Source organism: Hyperoodon ampullatus (genome assembly GCF_949752795.1).
Source record: "Hyperoodon ampullatus genome assembly, chromosome: X".
NCBI lineage: Eukaryota > Metazoa > Chordata > Mammalia > Artiodactyla > Ziphiidae > Hyperoodon > Hyperoodon ampullatus.
This window is the reverse complement of record NC_136913.1, coordinates 9,917,787-9,939,104: the sequence shown is the minus strand read 5'-3', so window position 1 is coordinate 9,939,104 and position 21,318 is coordinate 9,917,787. Positions and strand designations below refer to the sequence as shown.

General features: G+C 44.3%; 1 protein-coding gene across 1 annotated transcript; it reads right to left on the bottom strand.

Moving 5' to 3' along the window:
- Positions 1–1,000: 1,000 nt before the first annotated feature.
- On the bottom strand, positions 1,001–4,108 carry TLR8 (toll like receptor 8; the record flags this gene model as incomplete). Its single annotated transcript, XM_079727187.1, has 1 exon — positions 1,001–4,108. One exon carries the CDS (start codon positions 4,106–4,108, stop codon positions 1,001–1,003), a length of 3,108 nt encoding a protein of 1,035 aa, XP_079583313.1.
- Between the last annotated feature and the right edge of the window lie 17,210 nt (positions 4,109–21,318).

The window sequence follows — 21,318 nt, the reverse complement described above, 5'->3', positions numbered from 1 at the left end:
CTCATGATGTGAAATGAAGCATTTTCATCATTAATTTCATGATTTACAGCAATGGCAATTGACAGATACTCCAAATGCTTCTAATTTAGCTGCACACTTTAAAAAAATGGTTAAGTAAAAAAAAAAAAAAAAAAAGCAAAACACTTTAAATACCATGCATCTTAGCCTTTAAATGGCATCTAAACCTTAGAAGTGAAATATTATAGCCAGTATTTATAAAAGTAATTGTAAAAGAAGGACTAATGCAAACACAGCATAATAACCACATAGCCATGGATATATGATAAATCTAAATAGCAACTTAACATCAGAAGTATCATAGTTGCAAAAGTTCTGATATTGAAATGAAGGTATAGTAGGCCAACTGCTAAGATGGCCACAATGGTCCCCTCTCCTGGTATTCACCATTTATGACCAAGATGGCAGGCTGAGCGAGGCTATCACAACCGCCCATCTCGGTCATGGACTACTTTTCCAGGACTGAGGTGATCACTGCCATGGAGCTGGCAGGGCCAGTGATTTAATTCTAACAAGCAGAATATGGCCTAAGTGATGGGTTATCACTTCCCTGATTAGACTACAAAGATGGCGACTTCCACTGTGTCAGCAATCTCTCTCTCTTGTTGGCTTTGATGAAGCAAGCTGCCACAGCAAGGGGTCCACATGGCCGGGAACTGAGGGCAGCCTTGGGCCAACAGCCCAGGAAGAACTCAACCCTGAAAACCACCCATGAGTGTGAGCTCAGAAGTGGATGCTAACCCTAGCAGATGCCTGTGGCCCTGGCTGACATGGAGATTACAGCCTTTGAGAGGCCCTGAGCAGAGGACCCAGTGATAAGCCATGCCTGGACTCCTGATCCACAGAGACTATGAGATAACAAATTGTACCATTTTAAGCCATTAAGTTTGGGGGTAATTTGTTACACACCAGGTGATAGCTAAGACAGAAGGGTCATTGCTGTGGATTCTTAGTATGTTGGTGAACCCGGACTTAACATCAGTTAGCACTGCTTAATGGAATTGACATACAAATGGTTATACCGTGAATCATTTGCAGTTAAGACGACATTTTTCAGACTCTGCCAAAACAAGCCTTCTGCCTTGGGGTTGTCAGGCCACTGGAGGATGGAGCTCTTGCAGATCCTCTGTCGCAGCCTCAAATACTGCGAGTGCTGCAGCACTGGCTCCAGCAGAATAAAGACAATCACATCCATATTCTCATCTATTAGTCTCTGCAAGGCCAAGTAGAATGCCGTTTTAAAGTTCCAGTTTTTGGCATACTTTTTGGTTAGAACAAATATTGTTTTCTTGCTTTGGTTGATGCTCTGCATGAGGTTGTCGATGATGGCGAGTCCCGGGTCCCAATCCCTTTCCTCTAAACAGAGGAGCACATTTTTGTCCTCACTCTCTTCCAGGTGGAAGCGCAGCTCATTGATCACCCAGTCCGTGACAGAGGCGTCTTTGGTGTCATAAGAAACGTAAGCATCGTAGAAAGTCTGGGATGTGGAAAGAGACCTGTAGCCTTTTACCTTAGCTAAGCACACATGATAGAGAAACCAAGCATCCCAGTAAAACCAGTGATGAGCCAGGGCAGCCAGCATAACTGAGATGGTGACAAAAAAGGTAAAGAAACAGAATATTGCCGCAATGGTGTCTGAAACACAAGTTGTGAGCTCTAGACTCACAATACTCTTGCCTTGTTGATCCCCAGGACTGGCGCAAATGACATCTGTCAATCTGGGAATTGTGACGTTCAGATTTCCATCCATCCATTCTCGAAAATCTCCAATGTCACAGGTACAGTCAAAAGGGTTTCCACCTAGTTCCAAAATGGCTAACTTGGTGGCAGTCTTAGTTTCAAACGTGGATTTGTTGATCATCTTGAGCTGGTTGGCACTTAAATCGAGGTGTGTCAGACTGCTGGCTTCGGAAAGAAAGCCGGACGGCAGGTGGGAAATCCTGTTTTGACCCAGTAGCAGTGTCTCAAGAGAAGATGTGAATTTCGATAGGCTATCAGTTACAAAGGACAGCTCGTTCCCACTTAAGTCAAGCAAGCAGAGATGAGGAAACTGCTGTAGTAATGACCAGTTAAAGAAATTTAACCTATTATCATTTATATATAGTTCGGTGAGACTCCGGGGCAAGTTAAGGAAGGCTTCATTGGGGATATGCTGAAGGTTATTAGAGGCTAAATGAAGCCGTGTCAGATTGCTGAGATATTTAAAAATTTGCCAGTACCTGACATCTTGAGCATTCCACAAAAGGTCAAGGCGGTTTCCACTGAAAACTAATTCTTCCAGGGACATGCTTTTCAGGTACGGTTCTGTTAAAGTAAAAATACTATTGTAGCTCAAGTTTAAAACTTTCAGCTGAGTTAAGTTTTGAATAAATCCTAGACGGTGTGTTACCCCTGCTATTCGGAAGTAGTGCGCATTGTGGCTCAGATCTAGAACTTCTAACGATGGCAATTCGCTGAAAGCAGCATCATCATCAAAGTCTAGTCTATTGTTTGTCAAATCCAAATACTTGATACCACGCAAAAGTGAAAATTCAGTTCCATTTAACGCTTGACCGTTGCCATTTGAAGACAGATTTAAACAGGAAATGTTCCTAAAGCCTTCAAATTGCTTTATCCCAATAAAGAAAATACTGTTCAAGCTTAAATCTAAGGCTTTGCCGTAATTGGAACACTGTGGCTTTATCAAAGGATTGGTGTCATGATAAAAATTCGAATGTGGGTCAAACTTAGTATCTGCTGAGCGTGGCTTAAGGATATGCCTTTGGAAAGAGGGGCCATTTGCATCCTGTTGCTCGGTATCACTGACCAAGGGTGATATTCTGTTTTCGGACAAGTAAATGATTTTCAGGTTGGAGAACGATTGGAAAACGGTAAAATCAATTTGCTTAATAAAATTAACGCCCAAGTTGATAGCCATTAAATTTGAGAGGTTCCTCAGGGGCTGGAAATCTTCGTTTCTAAGTTCCTGGAACACATAACCTCTTAAATGCAATATCTGGAGAGATGTAAGCTTAGAAAATTTTTGAGAAATATTAATGTATTGTGGATATTTTTTCAGCTCGTAGTTGTAAGATAAGTCAAGTATTTTTAAGGAGGGCAGTTTTGCCAAAAATTCCCCAGAGGCTATTTCGTCCATTAAATAGTTGAATTCGAGATGCAGCACCTTCAGATGATGCATGTTGTCAAACCAGGTTGCAGGAACCTTCCGGAGCGAAGTGCTAGAGAGGTTTAGGTAGTGAAGTTGGGTCAGGGTTTGAAAAGCAAGAGGATGTATCTGAATTGAAGCACCTCCTTTGCAAGGTATGCAGGGAAATGGCGCGTTAAAACATCTCGGGCAGTTCCCACTTAAATCTAGTACTTTTAAATTTCTCAGTCCCTTGAAGTCTTCTTGACTGATGTTTCTGATCTTGGTGTTGCTAAGATAGAGCTCTGTTAGGGAGCTTGGCAGTTGGGGTGGCACGTGGAAAAGGGGATTAAAAGATAATGACAGCACCTTCAACTTGGTAAGGTTTTCAAATGTTCCATCTTCTATGGCAAAGGTTTCATTACAAGCAAAATAACAGTTCCAGCCCAAATAGAGACTTTCCAGATTCCTAAGTCCAGAAGTGTTCTTTTTCGTTAACACAGTTATTCTATTCTGAATTAGACTAAGTTCTTTCAAAGATTTTGGCAAACCAGCCGGTATTTCTTGTAACTGGTTGTCTTCAAGCAGTAACTCCCTTAGGTTTTTTAGGTTGAGAAATGCTCCGTCTGTAATAGTCATACTGTTCTTCACAGCGGGATTTTCATTCTGGGGCCATAGCTTGACGTTATGGTTTAGATTGATCTTAGTCAGATTTCGCAGCCCTTGAAATGATTCATTTGTTATGCGTCTGATGAAATTACCAGACAGGTCTAGTTCTGTCACACTTTTGTCCACTGTTCGGGGTACCTCGTGTAATTGACGATTGTTACATTCTGCAATAACAGAGCCATTTTGTTTTGTCTCATCGCAAGGATAGCTTCTAGAATAATTTGCTTCAGCGAAGAACTCACAGGAATCAGAGATTAGCAGGAAAAGGCAGGTCAGAAGCAAAAAGTGAAGAGTCATGTTTTCCTAAAGAAAATCAAAGTGGAGTCACAATATGAGAGTGGCAATATTTGCCGGGCATTTCATGATGAAATTCACAGTGCTTCAACCATACTTGGCCTGAGTTTTGAAGTGGGAGTTCTCTTAACTGTTAAATACACTGCATTAAATTAGGTTCCAAACGATTTTAGTTTTTGACCGTGTTCAGCTTCGTGGTGCTCAAAGAAGCGAAAGATGAAGCTATCTGAAATGTGATGACAAGAAAACCTGAAAAGCTTTTGCAGAAGCACTCATCAAGATGCCTCACCACCATAACGGGCCTGATGCTGGACCCTGGCTATGGTTCACGCCAGATCTATAGCACAGCAAGCTATATATCTGTCGCTTCGACCTATTAGCATAACTCGAGGAAACTTTGGCCAGTCTCAAGGAGAGTCCAGATCCGGAGATGACTCTTACCTTTTACCTACACAGCATATATTTTATTGGTATTTCCCACAATTTTTCTATACCTCTATGATGGTATGTATCAAATTCTCTTATGTCCTAGCATGAAAGTGGACATTTTCTGTCGATAATAATAGCAAACAAAGTGTCACGTTTTACGCCAAACAAAAACATTTTCTCACCCATGTTTATGTTCCCAGCAACAAACGAGATAGGTTCTATTATTATCCATATTTTGTAAGTGAAGAAACAAACTCAGAGACTTAACTAACTTTCAGAAGGATAACACACTGTAGAGGGGAGATGAGGCCATCTGATTCCAACATGGCATTTTTAATCACTAACCGTCATGCTACACAATCTCATTTTGAAATCTTTATGCCAGAACAGTTCCTCAAATGTAGACAGCACTCAAAAAATGTTTTCTAAGGAGGCTACTATTTATATGTCCTTTATCATACAAACATTGGCATGAATAGCCATTCTTTTGCTTTTGTAAACTTCTGTGGGGAAGACATGACGTTTTATATTTTTATGCATCCTTTGTAACATTTAGTAGAGTGCCTCACTTTCTGCAACTCTTTTGGGGGCTGAATATATTATTTTGGTAATTATACGAAGCAATGATCAGATTAATGTGATTGGTATGATCAAGGGTTATAGTCAAAAAAACTCTCAAAATCTTATTTCACCAGGTGTGGAGACCAATCTTTACTAAACTATTTTTCACTAAAGCCCAACTCACGTCCTTATTGTGCGCTAAACCAAGTACGTGCTTTCTTTTTAAATTCTCCTGGAATTTAGGGTTAGTGAACTAACAGTCACTGCCATACCCTTACTATATTAGAAAAGATTTTTACATGGATGTTGAGTATTCTGAGGATCAATAATTATTGCCATGTGTAACAGCTAAGGAAAAGCCAGCTCCTTATGAGATGAAAATTAAAGTGGAACAGAACTTCCAGGCATTTTCAGTCTCTTGTAGTTATTTCCAACTACAGCACCTGCCTTTAAAAGCAGAGAGTTTTCTCTGGCTAGTAGCAGAAGGAAGAGTCAGAGAGGTGGGAAGCAGAAGAACTGGACACATCACTGCAGAGCTAAAGATGTAGGGGGTGGGGCCCTGACAAGGAATGCAGGCAGCACGTAGAAGCTGACAGTGGCTCCCTGTTGACAGTTAGCAAGGAAATGGGGGCCCTGAACTTACAACCACAAAGAACTAAAGCTGACTGACAGCCCAAATGAATTTGGAAATGGATCATCAGCCAGAGCCTTGAGATAAGAGTCCAGCTGGCCAACACCTTGATTTTTAGCCTTATGAGACCTAAAGCAGAGAACCCAGGCAAGTCCACCCAAACTCTAACCCACAGAAATTTAAGCTAATAAATGTGTACTGTTTGAAGTGTTTAAATTTGGGGGTTATTTGTTATGCAGCAATAGAAGACTAATACATCTAGGTGGACTTCCCTGGTGGTGCAGTGGTTAAGAATCCGCCTGCCGATGCAGGGGACATGGCTTCAATCCCTGGTCCGGGAAGATCCCACATGCCGTGGAGCAACTGAGCCTGTGTGCCGCAACTACTGAGCCTGTGTCCTAGAGCACCAGAGCACCCGTGCTCTGCAACAAGAGAAGCCACCGCAATGAGAAGCCCGCGCACCACAACAAAAAGTAGCCCCCGCTCGCTGCAACTAGAGAAAGCCTGCGTGCAGCAACGAAGGCCCAACGCAGCCAAAAATAAATTAATTAAAAAAAAACACTTAGGGCTTCCCTGGTGGCGCAGTGGTTGAGAGTCCGCCTGCCGATGCAGGGGACACGGGTTCGTGCCCCGGTCCGGGAGGATCCCACGTGCCACGGAGAGGCTGGGCCCGTGAGCCATGGCCGCTGAGCCTGCGCGTCCGGAGCCTGTGCTCCACGACGGGAGAGGCCACAACGGTGAGAGGCCCACGTACCGCGAAAAAAATAAGTAAAAAATAAATAAAAAAATAAAAAAAATTTAAAAAACACTTAAAAAAAAAAGAAAACTAATACATCTAGAAAATGTGTGTTAAAAGATGATTCACAGCTTGAAAATATGCAGCTTTTGCAGAGGCCACTCCACATCTCAAAGTTCAACATCTCCACTGGGAGACACAGGTGTGCCAAGGACGTAACGAAGCTCGGGGATGCAAGGAACTTTGGCAAGTAACCCAGGCAATATTATGTTTGCTCAGCACCTAAGCAGATCTAAGCCTATGTGATTTCCAAGTGTGAACATTTTGGAAGTTACTTCCTGACTCTTCCTTGTCCTCTCCTAGCTAGTGGGTGGCCTTGGGGGGGGATCTATTTGATGACACGCACAGCTTATTAGTTAGCTCTACAGTCTAGTGGGTTAGACAGACGTGAGTGAAACACAACGAGATTTCAACAGTGACACCAAGAAGTAAGTGACACTAGAAGAGCCTAAAAAGAAGAGGATTTGACCTCTTCATGGTGGCTGGGAAAGGTTTCCCTGAGGAAGTGGAACTTGAACTGTGATTTTAAGGTTGATTTGGCATGTATAAAACAGAAAGAAGTCAAAAGAATATCCCAGCATATGCAAAGGCCCTGCGTGTATTCCTTTGATTTTCCCGTGCTGTGCCTTCAGAGGAGCCCTGGACAGGAATCAAGAGGGGCATGGTGTGGGCCTGAGACAAAGCACACCAGGTTTCAAGTCCTCAAAGTCGACTGAAACCTGTAGAGAACTGCTTGCAACAGTAGGACTCAGAATAAGAAGCGGGGCTAAGAGGATTGGAATGGCATGTGAGAGATGACGAATAGAGATGTTGCAGAGGTCCTCAGTATCTCCATGTCACTACAGTCAATGGACATTTTTCCAGTCCTCGTCTGAATGAGCACATGAATTTAAGGGACTGAAAGAAAGTCAGGGATGTTAAGAAAAGATGAGAGTGGATTTTGATCTTGATCTGAGGAGCAATGCAAGCCTCTGAAGGTGGTACCATGCTCATTATTCTACAGTCATCACTGGCAAGAGGGCACAGACCTTCAGGAGCAAGGTGATGGTAGCGTGAACCAAGTTGGTGGCAATGGAGATAAAGAGAAATGGATTCAAGAGATACTTAGGAGGTAACACTGAGAGACATGGCAATAGATTATAATGGGGAGGTTGGATTATGAGGGAGAGGGAAGAATTCATGGTGACTTCCAGGTTTCTGGTCTGTGCAACTGGATGAATGAGAGAGAGTGCCATTCACTGAGGGAAAAAGATCATTTGGGGCTGGGGAAGTGGGGAGTGAACAGTATTAATTAAATTTGACATGTTGAACTTGAGCTGAGTTTGTGATCTTCCAGTGGAGACATCCAGTAGGCAGTTACATATGTGCATCTTAGACTCAGAGGAGAGTTCTGGTACAGGGATGAATTTGTGAGTCATGACAAGTACAGCCATGAGTGTGAATGAGATCATCCAGGGCAGTGTAAGCCATAAAGGATCTTCCACATTTCAGTTCTACAACAATTTTAGCACCTGTTTTTCTAGTACTTTTATGATTTCATTTTCTTCTATTGAAATATCTTATCCCACTGAAATTGTTTTGGCATAAAATGTGAGGTGGGGACCCACATTATTTTTTTCTAAATGGAGACCTGGTTGCCCCACCATCATTTATTGAATAATCTTTTGCTCACCAATCTGATTGCTCCCTTTATCATATGCTAACTTTCCTATGTATTTCGATCTATTTCTAGACTCTTATTCAATTTTGTCAGTCTCTTCATCATTCACATGCTGGTACCACATGTCTTAATAATTACAGTTTTTAGGTATGCTAGCATCTGATAGGGCAAGTCCTGTTCATCATTCTTCTTTTGTGAATGGATCACTCCTATCTTACCTTCTAACAGGTTCTCACGGGTGTACACTAAGACTGTAGATTTCGATATATTAATTTTATACCAAATCGCTATACTAAATTCTCTGATTATTTGGAATAGTTGCCTCTCCATGTGATTTTCTTGGCTAAGCAATTAAACCGTCTACAAATAATGATGATCTTCTTATCACCCTTTATGCAATCTAATTTATTTTTATTGTCTAATTGCATTGCCTAGTTACTCCAGAATCATGAAAAAATAATAGAGCAGAGGTCAAAAAAATTTAAAAAAGCAAAGACTGACCAGTTAAACCACACACAGATGAAAATTCTGCCTCACAAAAAGCACAGTAAACAATGCCAAAAGTGAAATAAAGTAGGAGAAAGTATTTGCAGTTCATATCACAGATAAGGGGGTGATATATTTGATATGTAAAGACTTTTTAAGCATAATCGAAAAGACAAATTATCCAATAAAAAATGAACAAAAACATATTAACGAACAGTTTACAGAAAGGAAACACAAATGGCTCTTAAACAAAGGAAAATATACTCAACTTCACTCAAAAAATTACACTGAGATACCATTTTTCACTGATTCTACTGTGTAGGTGAGGCTGTGGAGAACAGGTGTTCCCATATCTTACTTGTAGGGGTCTAAATTAGGGCCACCTCTAAGATGGAGAGAAATCTGTAGTATCTATCAAAATTGGAGAGATATACTTAGACTCAGCAATTTCAATTCTAGAAGCAGATTGTAAGAGAGACCCTCACATATACAAATGCCTATATACAAGGATGTTCCATGCAGGGCTGTTAGTAATAGCAAAAGACTGGAAATAATCTAAACGCCTATGAGTAGTGGTCTGGTTAAATAAACCAGGATGTTATATTCATACAATGGAATACTATGCAGCAATTAAAAAGGAAAAGGTAGCTCTATATTCACTTATTCATTCATTCAAAAATATTTATTAAGCATGTACTTTATATTGGGGACTGTTTTCAAGCTGGGAATATAGCAATGAACAAAACAGATGAAAATACCTGCCCCTTTGGAGGTTACATTACAAGACGTTAGATGGTGGAAAGTACTAGGGAGCAAAATAAGGATGGGAAAGGGGATGGTCATGTAGACTGTCCCTCAGTTGGGATGTGTCTGACGTCTTTGTCATGATTAGACTGGGGTAATGGGTTTGGGGGAGGACAACCTGAGAGGTCAAGTGCCACTCGAGTCACAGCTCACTTAGGGCACATACACGACTTTCACTGTTGATGTGGACCTTGATCACCTGGCTGAGGTAGTGCTTGTCAGCTTCCTATTATACTTTTTAATTATAGCTTAATAAAAATTTTTTTAAATTAATTTTTAAAAAGTCCCCTGGGGAACAGATGGCCAGGTGGTTGCAGGCTCTTCCCTTAGCGTGGTAAACAGAGTGCTGTTGGTAGGCAAGACATTTTTATGTGGTTACTTGGGGGGGTCCAGAGGACAGGGCGGTGCTGTGCAGCCTTCCTAGCCTCATGTTAAGGCCTCAACATCTAATTCCAAACGCGACTCTCACACAACACTGAGCAATTGAGGAGAAAAGCTTCTAGGAGGCGCTGGAGACCAGAAGAAGAGCTTTTTGACACTTCAGGATGAATATGGCCTCCCAGAGAATCTGAGGCAGCTTAAAATAAAGCTTGGAACATGGAAATGAGCAGAACATTGCAGAAAGGATTTCTGAGTGAAGAGCTTGAGGTTCCTGACTCCACCCTCCCGAAAATGTGTCCTGAGGTAAGAACAGCAGCTGACAAGTTCCAAATAACTTCAGTTTGAAGAGAAGTACATGGATGGGAAGAGTGGGAGGCGGGGAGCAGGCAGTTAGCAAAGATGTTGAAGAGAAAACCCTGACTGTTCAAGCCTCTCCATCCACCTCAGGGCCTCACAGGTGCAAAACGGACTGCAGAGGCTCATCATCCACAGTGAACCCTAGCTCAACATTCAGCGGGCTCTGAGGTGAGAGGGCAGAGCCCAAAGCCCTGGCAGCAAGAGTCACACCTTTCCAGCCAAGTTCCTCCTCTTGGCCGCACCCATGCCTCTGGCTTCCAAAAGTCTTGGCTCCAAAAGGACATCAAAGGGAACCAGGTCCCAGAGAACTAAGAAGGATACTGGAGAGAATTTATCCCCATTAAGGTGTAACCAATGAATAAAAACCATCCAGCCTGGCAGAAGAAAAATGGCAACTCTGCAAATAAAACAGAGAAATGGCAACTATGCGGAAGAAAAAAAAGAGAAATGGCAACTCTGTAAATAGAGGGAAAAGGGGCAATTATGCAAATAAGACAGAAAGTAGAACTATGCAAATAAAACAGAGAGAGAGAGAGAGAGAGAGAAAGAAAGAGAGAGAGAGAGAAAGGGAGGAAGGGAGGAAGAAAGAAAAGAGATTTCTGTTGTTTGAGGCTGACAGCTGAAGGCACCCATTAAAGTGAGAGCAAAGGGCTGGGAGCCTACAAGGTGAGAAAGGGCTTGAGAGGAGACCACAGCAGACAAGGAACGGGTATGAAGTTGAGGAAGATGGAAAGCAGGTGGATGAGTGGTAGGTGGCACAGCAGAGCAGAGAAGGCTAAAGCCAACCAGAGCGAGGTCAATTCACAGCATACAAGCCCGGAAAGACTCCGGGGCTGGCGGGCAACAGTCAGGGCAGTGGTATGCCAGGCAGGGCTGCACAGGGGATGGGTTGAAAGTCTGCATGAGAAGTCAGACCCCTCCTGATTCCCTCCCTGAGACTTACTACCTCGAAAGGTTGAATCCAGAGCCTTCGGTTCAGGAATTCAGGCACAAGTGAAGGCAGGGGCAAACTGTCAAAAAGCAAACAGGAGGATTAAAGCACAGTTTGCATCTGGAGCGCAGAATCCCATCCTCTTCCCTCCTCTGGCTCTGGGGCCTCTGACACCCACCTGGCTGATAAACGCCCCACTCCAGCACCCCAGGCAGGAGATTGGAGCATTGGGAAAATGGACAGGCACAGCAGCAGGGCCACGAGTGTAAAATTTCAGGGGACCCCCAAAAATGTAGTCATCAAGATGAATCTAGTTTTAAAACAGTAAAGTCCCTGATGGACTATATATCAGTATTAAATAACGACAGAATCGGACCCTGCACTTGCAAAGCAGTGTTTCACCTGCCTCACCCCATCCCGGCTCTGGTTCCAAGAAAACTTGATTTACCGGAATAGGCAACCAGCCTGAGGACCAGAGTTTGCCTATTTGATGTTTTTAAAATACAACATTAAAATATTATGTATGTTGATTGCTGAGCTTTTGGGGACCCTATCTCCCTGAAATTCTCCACCAAAGCCAGAGCCTCACTCTCCTCACCCTAGCCCTGGCCCTGCACCGCAACAAAGATGTCCAATCACACTGGCACACCCTAACCAGAAGCTGGCTCCCATCCCAGGCTGGCACCTATCGTTGGGAAGGCCAGTCCTTGCAGCTGAAGCTTTTCATCAGCTGTTTGGTGTCCCACTCTTGAGTAGGAAATAACCGTCAGCGCCAGTCACCTGGAATTCACCCAGCATCAAAGAAAGATGGACACAAGCAAAAACAAAAGAAAAATCCCAGACACGGCAATCGACAGAATCAGGTCTTCTGGCACCCAGGACAGGGGTTGATGGTTTATTTTCTTAATGCAGATCCTGTCTTGTACAGATGCTCAATCCTCCCTCTGCAATCCTGAAATCCGAGCACCAGAAGATTTTCGGGCTTTATCGTAACTTATTTGGCAGCAAAACCTGATCCAAACTGACCTAAGGCTAGTATGATCTTTATTTATCCACTTAGCAGGAGCCCTCTCGTTTCACGGCAGAAATCGTCATTGTGCGTAATCATCAGGGCTGCCGTTGGCCCATCGGAAGTGTTTTGTAATAAATCCTGTATGTACCATCTTCTCTTGCTAAAATACAAATTCTGAACTTTGACACAGTTCTGGCTTGTCCTTGGCATATGTTAAATCAGAAAAGAGAACGTGGCTGTCAATGGGACCAAGTTATGACTTTCATGGGCCTGAGATACTTTGGCCCTCATGGGCCCCTTCCTCCATAAAAAAAAATAGTAAAAATTATATTTTATGACCACGTTGGTATAAAGACAAATATAATCCAGGCTGGAATATATTCATTCTTTTGCTGATTTTTAAAAGAAATTAAAATCTTTGCTTGAAGCATCATGGGCCCGAGGTCCTGTGTCTTCTGTGCCCAAAGTGAGATTGGCCCTGGTTGCCAATGATGGCATCTTGGGGCTCAGATCAGGTCCCCAGAAACTAGACAAGGTAAGTAGGAGATACTTACTGAAAAGCAAGGTAAATATTAGGTTGGGAGAGGCTGAAGGGAAGGCCGAGGGTTGAGTGGAAGTGGCAGGAAAGAGGACCAGAAAAGGAGAGTGTTGCAGGTTGAATCATGTCCCCCCAAAATGACATGTTGACGTTTTAGCCTCTACACGTGAATGTGATCGTATTTGGAAATAGGGTGTTTGCAGATGGAATCAAGTTGAGATGAGGTCATACCAGACTAGGATGGGCCCTAATTCAGTGACTGATGTCCTTATAAGAAGAGGGAAGTTTGGACACAGACACACTTCGGAAAGAAGACCATGGGAAGATAGAGGCAGAGATTGGAAGGATGCAGTTACAAGCCAAGTAACGTCAAGGCTTGCCGGCCACCCCCAGAAGCTGGGAGAAAGGCATGGCCCAGATTTTCCCTCTCAGCCTCCAAGAAGGAAGCCACCTCGTTGATAACACCTGGATTTCAGACTTCTGGCCTCCAGAATTGGGAGAGGATACATTTCTGTTGTTTTGAGTCACCAGATTGGTGGTACTCTGCAACAGCAGCCCCAGGAAGCAGATAGGAAAAGCAGACAGCAGGGGAATAAGAGCTGACCGGTGGAACCCACTGCTGAGACAAGTTCAAGCTGCCAGAAAAAGCCCTTTGGTCAGGCCAGTGAGCTCAGTGCATAGCACACCCTGCTGAGGATGACTGGGCCTACACGGTCTCCATCTTTCACTGGGTGTTGCCTTGGAACACACAGAAAAAAAAAATCAAGGGCCATTTCTTCAAAGAAAGCATATGAGGCTTCCCTGGTGGCGCAGTGGTTGGGAGTCTGCCTGCCGATGCAGGGGACACGGGTTCGAGCCCCGGTCTGGGAAGATCCCACATGACGCGGAGCGGCTGGGCCCGTGAGCCATGGCTGCTGAGCCTGCGCGTCTGGAGCCTGTGCTCCACAATGGGAGAGGCCACGACAGTGAGAGGCCCGCGCACCGTGATGAAGAGTGGCCCCTGCTTGCCACAACTAGAGAAAGCCCTCACAGAGAAACGAAGACCCAACACAGCCATAAATAAATAAATAAATAAATAAATAAATTAAAGTACCCTTAATTAAAAAAAAAAAAGAAAGCATATGAATCACACGCGAAAAAGAAATTTGCTTCACTTCCTGCACTCTGTCGAATATAGCATTGCACGCTACTGAGGAAGTAATTTCACAACCGTTTTTCTGGTTTCCACGGCAAATCAGGTCTTTGGTTGGGTCCATAGTATACGATAAGCCCATCCTCTCCTTCGGGCTCTGAGGGAACCAAACGGCACAACGAAAACAACCTATCTCAGTCCCCACCCAAATCTTCCTTTTCACCTTGGGCCCCAGTGGACACCAAAAACATAACTGTGGAAGGCCAGTGCAGTTTGAGGAACAGCTCAATAAAGCCTGCCTTAGCTGAGTGCACCCTGGGAGTCAGAGTGAGCCCAGGAGCCACGCTCAGAGCCCAGCCCATGGGGCGAGAGCTGTAGGCAGGGCAGAGACCACAAGTGCAGGGTGCAAAGGCAGCGAACCCCACCATGCAAGGCTAAAATAAACCCTGCAGGTTTTACCATAACACAATCTAGGGTGAAGGTGGTCTGTGAGGCATGTAAAGCTGCCTTCCTGGAACAGACAGCTTTTTATCTTTTCACACCCCTTTCCTAGGCTACAAGCAGCGATGTTGCAAAGCTGCTCCCTCCCTCCTCCCTCTTTGAAAGCTTCCTTTGCTAAGAGGTGATTTGCCTCAGACCATCTCCCCAGTTGCACCCCTTCCTCAGAATAGATCCTGCTGATGCCCCCCTGACATGAAAGGATCAAGGGCACCTATTGATTATAAAATGTGATGAATCCGCCCAACTGAATGACTTAGCTGTTTGAGCATGATGCAGGATTCCACCAGAACTAAATGTTTGCCAAACTGGAAATATTTCTAATTTTTCATGGGTTCTGATGTGTTTGCAGTTGACTATGTTGACCACTGATATATTGATATTATGAAAGTAAATTAATAAAGAAATGGCTGGGCAGACAGAATTTGTCACCTTAGATGAAATTTACAGTTAATAATAGATACTTGACTTGATCCATTCCATGTCTGATGGATTCACTAACAGCTTTGGAAGACAAAAGAAACCATTACCACATTAAATGCACGTATCGATGAAGAGATGGAGCCTGATTTCATACACATAAAAATATGAAAGGGGGCTTCCCTAGTGGCGCAGTGGTTGAGAGTCTGCCTGCCGATGCAGGGGACACGGGTTCGTGCCCCAGTCCGGGAGGATCCCACATGCCGCGGAGCAGCTGGGCCCGTGAGCCTGTGCGTCCGGAGCCTGTGCTCCCAGCGGGAGAGGCCACAGCAGTGAGAGGTCCACGTACCGCAAAAAAAAAAAAAAAAAGAAAAAGAAAAATTATGCTATTTGAATTCTAGGAAATACGGTAGCACGCATTTGTTGAGTGCTTTATCATGAAGCAAACACTGGGAGCACAAGTCATGCATTTTCTTGTCTGAGCTTCATAAAAATCAGTGAGGTGGGTGCTATCATAAGCCCCCATTTTACAGACATGGAACCTGAGGCTCAGAGGCTCATTTACCCAAGGTCACTTAGATGGTAGGTGGCAGACTGGAAATTGAGCCTAGAGGTACCCACATAGTTAACAAATTGGTACCAAGTGGCTGGTTGGCAGTGATCTGGTTTCAATTTTTGGCAGAAACACCAAAGCCATACCTGGAACCTTCTGGACTTAAATGTTGGGGGTATTACCCACCTTGCCTTTCCACTGATCAGTCTCACAGAGAGTACTTCCAGGTGCTCTGTAATGCCACAGAACAACTGGAAATCCACCGATTCTAGACATATTCACCAGCTAGTGGCTCTTTGTAACCACCTGAAAAGTCAACACAGCCTGTATAGCTAATGCCGATCCAGAACCATGGGTTATGCGTTTAAATGTACTGTGTCTGCATAGCCCTGAAGAGTTCTAAATTGGGGGAAATACTTAAAAAAATAACAAATCCCTCAACTCCATTTAGTAACTCAGTTGAACTCAAATGATATTTCACTGGAATGACATCCCCCTCAGTAGACCCCAAAGGTGACGCTGAGACACACAAATAATATCCAACTGAGCTTCCAAGACTGACCCTGGGTCATGACATCCTCCCCTGCGAGACATACCCTGATACTGTCAGTCTGGGTTTCCACGGGACTGCCTTCTCTCTCATCAACCCCCGTGCACTTTGTACGACTATTACATGAAAGAGTGAGAAGCAGAATGAAGAACGGACTTCAGCAAGTGCCCTCACCCTGACCCACTGCCTCAGCTGTTCAGGTAAGGCATACATGGAACTTTTATTTTGCTTTCTGGAATCAAGCTAAGGGGCTAATGAATAAGCTTTGGGTCTTCCTGGAGGCCTTGTCACCCCCTAAAAAAGTCTGTGCTCCTTAAGGAAAGGACCAAAAGGGCTGTTCAGATGCTGCCCAAAGACAGTAGCCCTCAACTTCAGCTGCCCATTGAGATACCTGGGAAGTTGAAAAGCTACGAATGCCCCAGCCCACTCCAGAGACGCTGATTCCATTAGTCTGTGGTTCAGCCTGGACAGCAGGATTTTTTAAAGCTCACTCTGTGATTCTAATATACAGTCAAGGCTAAGAACCTCTCCCCGAGGCCAGGAGTCGGCTAGGTCCTTGCCTTCCACCCTCCACCAATGACGGGGGGTGCATTTTTCCAGTTTAGTTTTATTTTATCTTATTTCTACTTTCTTGTAATACAATTATATTGGCTATCACAGCAGTTTACAAATATCAAGTCAAAATTGGATACGTTCAAATGCAATTCCATCTGTGTCATTGGCCCTGCTGGCCTAATTCCTTATGAGCCCTTGCAGTCATTTTGTAAAGCATCAGATAATTTCAGGGTAGACTTAATTTACTTTCAAGATCTATAATGCGCATTCACTGGATACAAAATATGAACTTCAAGAACTTATATATACATTAAATACTGGTAAAAAAAATAACTCCAAGAACTTTAATAAGCACTAAATGAGCGTGGAAAAGAAGATACTAAGGTAAATGTGGGATGGGAGTCTCTTGAAGTCAGTTCTTTGCAATGGCTCTTAAATCTCATTCAATTTTCTAGAAAACATACCATTTCTTAAAAATTGTAAAGGTTTTCAATCTGACAGTTCCTGACGGTAACACAAACTGACCACCTGCTATGTCTAAACACTATAGAATATGATTATGGAAATAGTAACATCTTTACTTAAAAACTCTGAACAAGAAAAGTAGCAATTATGAATGCACATTAAGCTCCTGGTAGGAGATGAAGTTTGGGCTTTGCCCAGGCACTAGCAAGCGACCCGGAGTGGGCCAAGAGAGGCTGTCTTTTTCTGTGGAAAGAGCAAAGGACAAACACCTCCCCACCTGCTTTGCCCCCAGCCCTTTCACTCTAGATGAGAATACCATTTCTGGCAGGACCAGAAAGTCATACCCCAGTTCAATTCCTAACTTGGAATTTGCTTCTTTTCCTCTTGAAAATGATAAGACCACTGCATTTGATTTTTGAAATTTCCTGCACACTGGACCACTCTGTCTACATTTAGAGTTGCCCCAAGACTTCACCTTTTTACATTGATTTGCCCATTCATCACTTTCTTTGGTCACACCATTTGCCACCAAACCCTATTTCAGGGTCAGAAATCCTCTATTTTCTTGGAAAGCTCTGTTAAAAGAATAGAAGTGGCTTACCACTCTTCTGGGGTCGTCCTTTCTAATTGCTCATTCTAGAAGCTGCAGTGCTGCGGAGTGGCACCCGCTGTGCTACGGGCGCACATGGACAAAGAAACTAACCAACTTCCTAAAACTGGCCGCTTTACCATCAGCAGAACCTCGCCTGTGGTTTGCAAAAGCTTATGTGGGAAGAAGGGAACTTGTGATTTCTTAACTATTGCCAAATTATTTATTGACTCGGCTGTAAAATTTCAAAACCGAACTGCGGGGGGCGTAGGAAAAAGCCATTTATAAAATGATTTAAATATAACCCGAGCCAGATCGATCGGTGCATTTTTGTGAGTTTGGGTTTATTTGTGTGTACGTGAGGGCGGGTGAGGGGTGGCTAAAAGGATCCTCAGCAAAATGTTAAGAGCAGTGAGCTCTGGGAAGCAGGACTGGGGGGAAATGAGGGAGAAATGGGGAAATTTTTCCTTTTCCTTAAAAAATGTTAGTGTCTCTTCTTCAACTTTGCCACAAATGTGTACTTGATTTAGGATTGTACAAACTCATTTGTTTCTCATAGAATTCATGGATGTAGTTAAATAACATTTGCACCGCTTCATCTTTGTTCCACACATTTCCAGGACAGCACGTGGTGAGGTGGGCATGGGTCCCTCACCAGGTTGTGGCCACAGAGTGGGCATCTCCCTCCTGGGTGTCCCTGCACTTCGGCCAGTACCTGGCACGTATTATAAGCTCAATAAATGTTCACTGAATGAGTGAGTGAATGGATAAGCAGAAGCAATGAGGCAGGAAAATTTAATTTCCTGATTTGCTCTGATAAGTGAGTTGGATTTTAAGCTCTCAGAGAGAAGGCCCTAGAAGGTTTAGCCCCAAGCAGGAGTCAGCAAACTCCAGCATGTGCGCCAAATCTGCCCAGGGAGTACAGAATGATTTTCACAGATGAACATGTGCCCTCGATCTGATGAGACAGAACACTAACTGTAAAGGCCAATGAGGCAAAAAGTTAGCATTCCCCCCCCCCAAAGCATCCCATTCTTCTCATTATTAGACCTGTATTACAAAAAAACTGCATTTGATGATTATATTTTGAATGTTATCAATGAAATAATTGTGTAATGTGCTTTTCTCTTATTCTATAAGTACCTACATAATGCCCTCAATTGGCCTCTTGGCCTGCAAAGCCTAAAATATTTACTTTACAGAAAATATTTGCTGACCCCTGGCCAAAAGAATAGTCTAGAATGGGATATAATGTGCTTCATATCGCCTTACTCTCCTTGAGCTGGAGGAAACCACGTTGGGGACAGGGTGGTAGGGACTGACGTTTTCTCTCTCTCTCTCTCTCTCTCTCTCTCTCTCTCTCACACACACACACACACACACACCACACACACACACACACACACACACCACACACACACACACACACACACACACACACACACACACACTTTATCGTTATCATTTTTCCCTCAGGCCCTTGGTCTGCCTCTCTTGCATAACCTCTGGATGACAACGTATGGGCTTTGGAAACCTTGTTACAGAGGAGTGCCTTTCAGAACTCACAGGTGATTCAAGGCCTGACACATGGTGTGGGAAGGGATTCCCATGACGTCAGAGAACACGGCCCGAGGCTTTGTGGGCTCACCAAAAACCTGGGTAACAGTCACCTCAAAGACCTCATCTGGCCGCCAGGCAGCCTCTTGCTTTCTCTTGAAACATTTGCTTACAAATAAAGTTTAAGAAACTCAGTCAAAATGACCACCAATATTGGAATAGTGGAGAGTGATCAGCATTTCTAGAAAAGCCAGACACACATGGCCTGGCCTTCAGGCCACAGAATGTTGGCCAATCGTAGACCAGGCAGTTGGGATCACACAGAGCATGGCGCACACTTGGGTTACGCTTGCCAACAGTCCAGTGCCCGTGCCAGGCAAACAAGAAAAACGAGCTACTTAATTAAAATCAAATGAGCCATCACAGGTTTTTCCACAAAGCCAGTAACCATAAAAGATGAAAATGAAAATGGAATTGACACCAGGTCAGGACAGTCACCACAAACCAGAAGCTTCGCCCACGTGGAAAGCGATCCGAGGATCCGGCCCTCTGCCCAGGCCCAGACACGGGCTCTCAGGGGCCAGGCCTGCTCTCCCGGCCCTGCCCTGTGCGGGCGCAGGGCTCCGGGCAGCTCGTCCCTCGTCCTTCCCTTGGCCATCCACGCTGACTCAAACCTTTATTTCGAAATGGAGATGATCGGTCATCAAGTGCTCCCACCAAGCAAACTTACCAGACAGCAGGCACATCCCAGATGCACAAACCACCCTCTGGGGTGCATGAGCCTCTCTGAGCCTCAGTTTTCTCAGCTCTCAAATGGGGAGAAGAATAACAGTATCTTTCTCTTATGGTGGCTTTAAGGATTAAATCATGCGTGCGGAACCCTTAGAACGGTCCCTAACGGAGCGAACACTCAACTAGCAGAGCTAGGATTACTGTTACTACTCTCATTGTCATGGACTTCACTCACCTCTGGGCTGTTGCCCGCAGTAGGCCGGGAGGACCACTCAAGGCACTGGCTGGGACCCTTTCCTCTGGCGTCAATGAGCACCAGCGCACTCGTAGGACCGCAGGTGGCTTCAACCCATCAAGGCTGCAGTGAAATCCCGTGTGTGGACATACCGTGAAACCCTGGACACGGCTCAAGACCTAGGACAACACCAGGTGCTGGGAATCAGTTGTTTGTCCAAAAAAATCAACATGAAATATAAAAAAGGCTAAAGCGGAAGGGATGTTGTAAAAGAAACATTTCTCAAGCAAAGGATTTGGATGAAGAAATACACAAGAGGATTCCTCTACACAAGGCCAGATCTGATATGAGCCTGTCCTGGTTTTAAACTGAGGTGTAGAGCTCCTGAGGGGACAGCAAGCTGCCTTTTCTGATCAGCACAGACAGAGGTGACATGGGCCGCAGGAAGCAGGTATCGTCGGTCTCCTGGTTCTCCTGCTCTGGTTCGCTAAATCCTGAGCCCTGTAACCCACTTGCCCTGACTTACTCCTACCCCACTGTGCGCATCCCCACTGCAGAAGTTCTTGTCCATCTGTGCTATCATCTCTCGTTTCAAACAAAAGCTTAAAGTGCTAGTCTATACAATGCCTCAGTACCCATTAGAAAATGGCAGCCTTCTGGATGCAAAAGTTTGCCGAAAGCACTCTTCCTGTGGGCTGATGCAGCCTCAAATCAGGGCACAGAGCTACATAAGAGGAGGTAGGGCTGGATTCCAGGCTCACTTGGTCATATGGCCAACTACCCTTGAGCAGTGGACAACCTGTGCAACTGTACATGGTGGCCCAGCTAAACCAAACTGAAGCTCATTTCATCATGATGAATGGGACCATCTCCTTTCAATAGCACCCCTGACTACCCAGAAACAGGGACAAGGCAAGGTCCCTGCAGTCCTCTGCAAATTCCCTTCTTGAGTCAGTCCCAGGATGCAGACCAGTTATCTGAAAACCTCGGTCTTTCCATCAGTTGAAACATCTTCCTGTGTTTCCTGAAGTCAGTGTCCCGCAGATGATGGGCCAAGACATCAGAAAAACCCAGAGCACTCTACAGCTGGAAGGGCCCCTTATTTCATGGATGAGGGAACCAAAGCCAAAGGTCAAGAGTGCAATGGTGCTGGAGAGGACTCTTGGAATTCTCACTGCTCCACTTCTGCTTTTGTGTTCTTTCAACTTCTCCCTTCGTGAACGCCCTAAGTGAAGAGCCCAGCAGTATCAAGTACTCCATCAACGTTTTGAGAAGAGGATGAGGGTGGGTTTTCTGGTCACATCAACCTTTTGTTCTTACTCCCCACCTCTCTTACGAAAA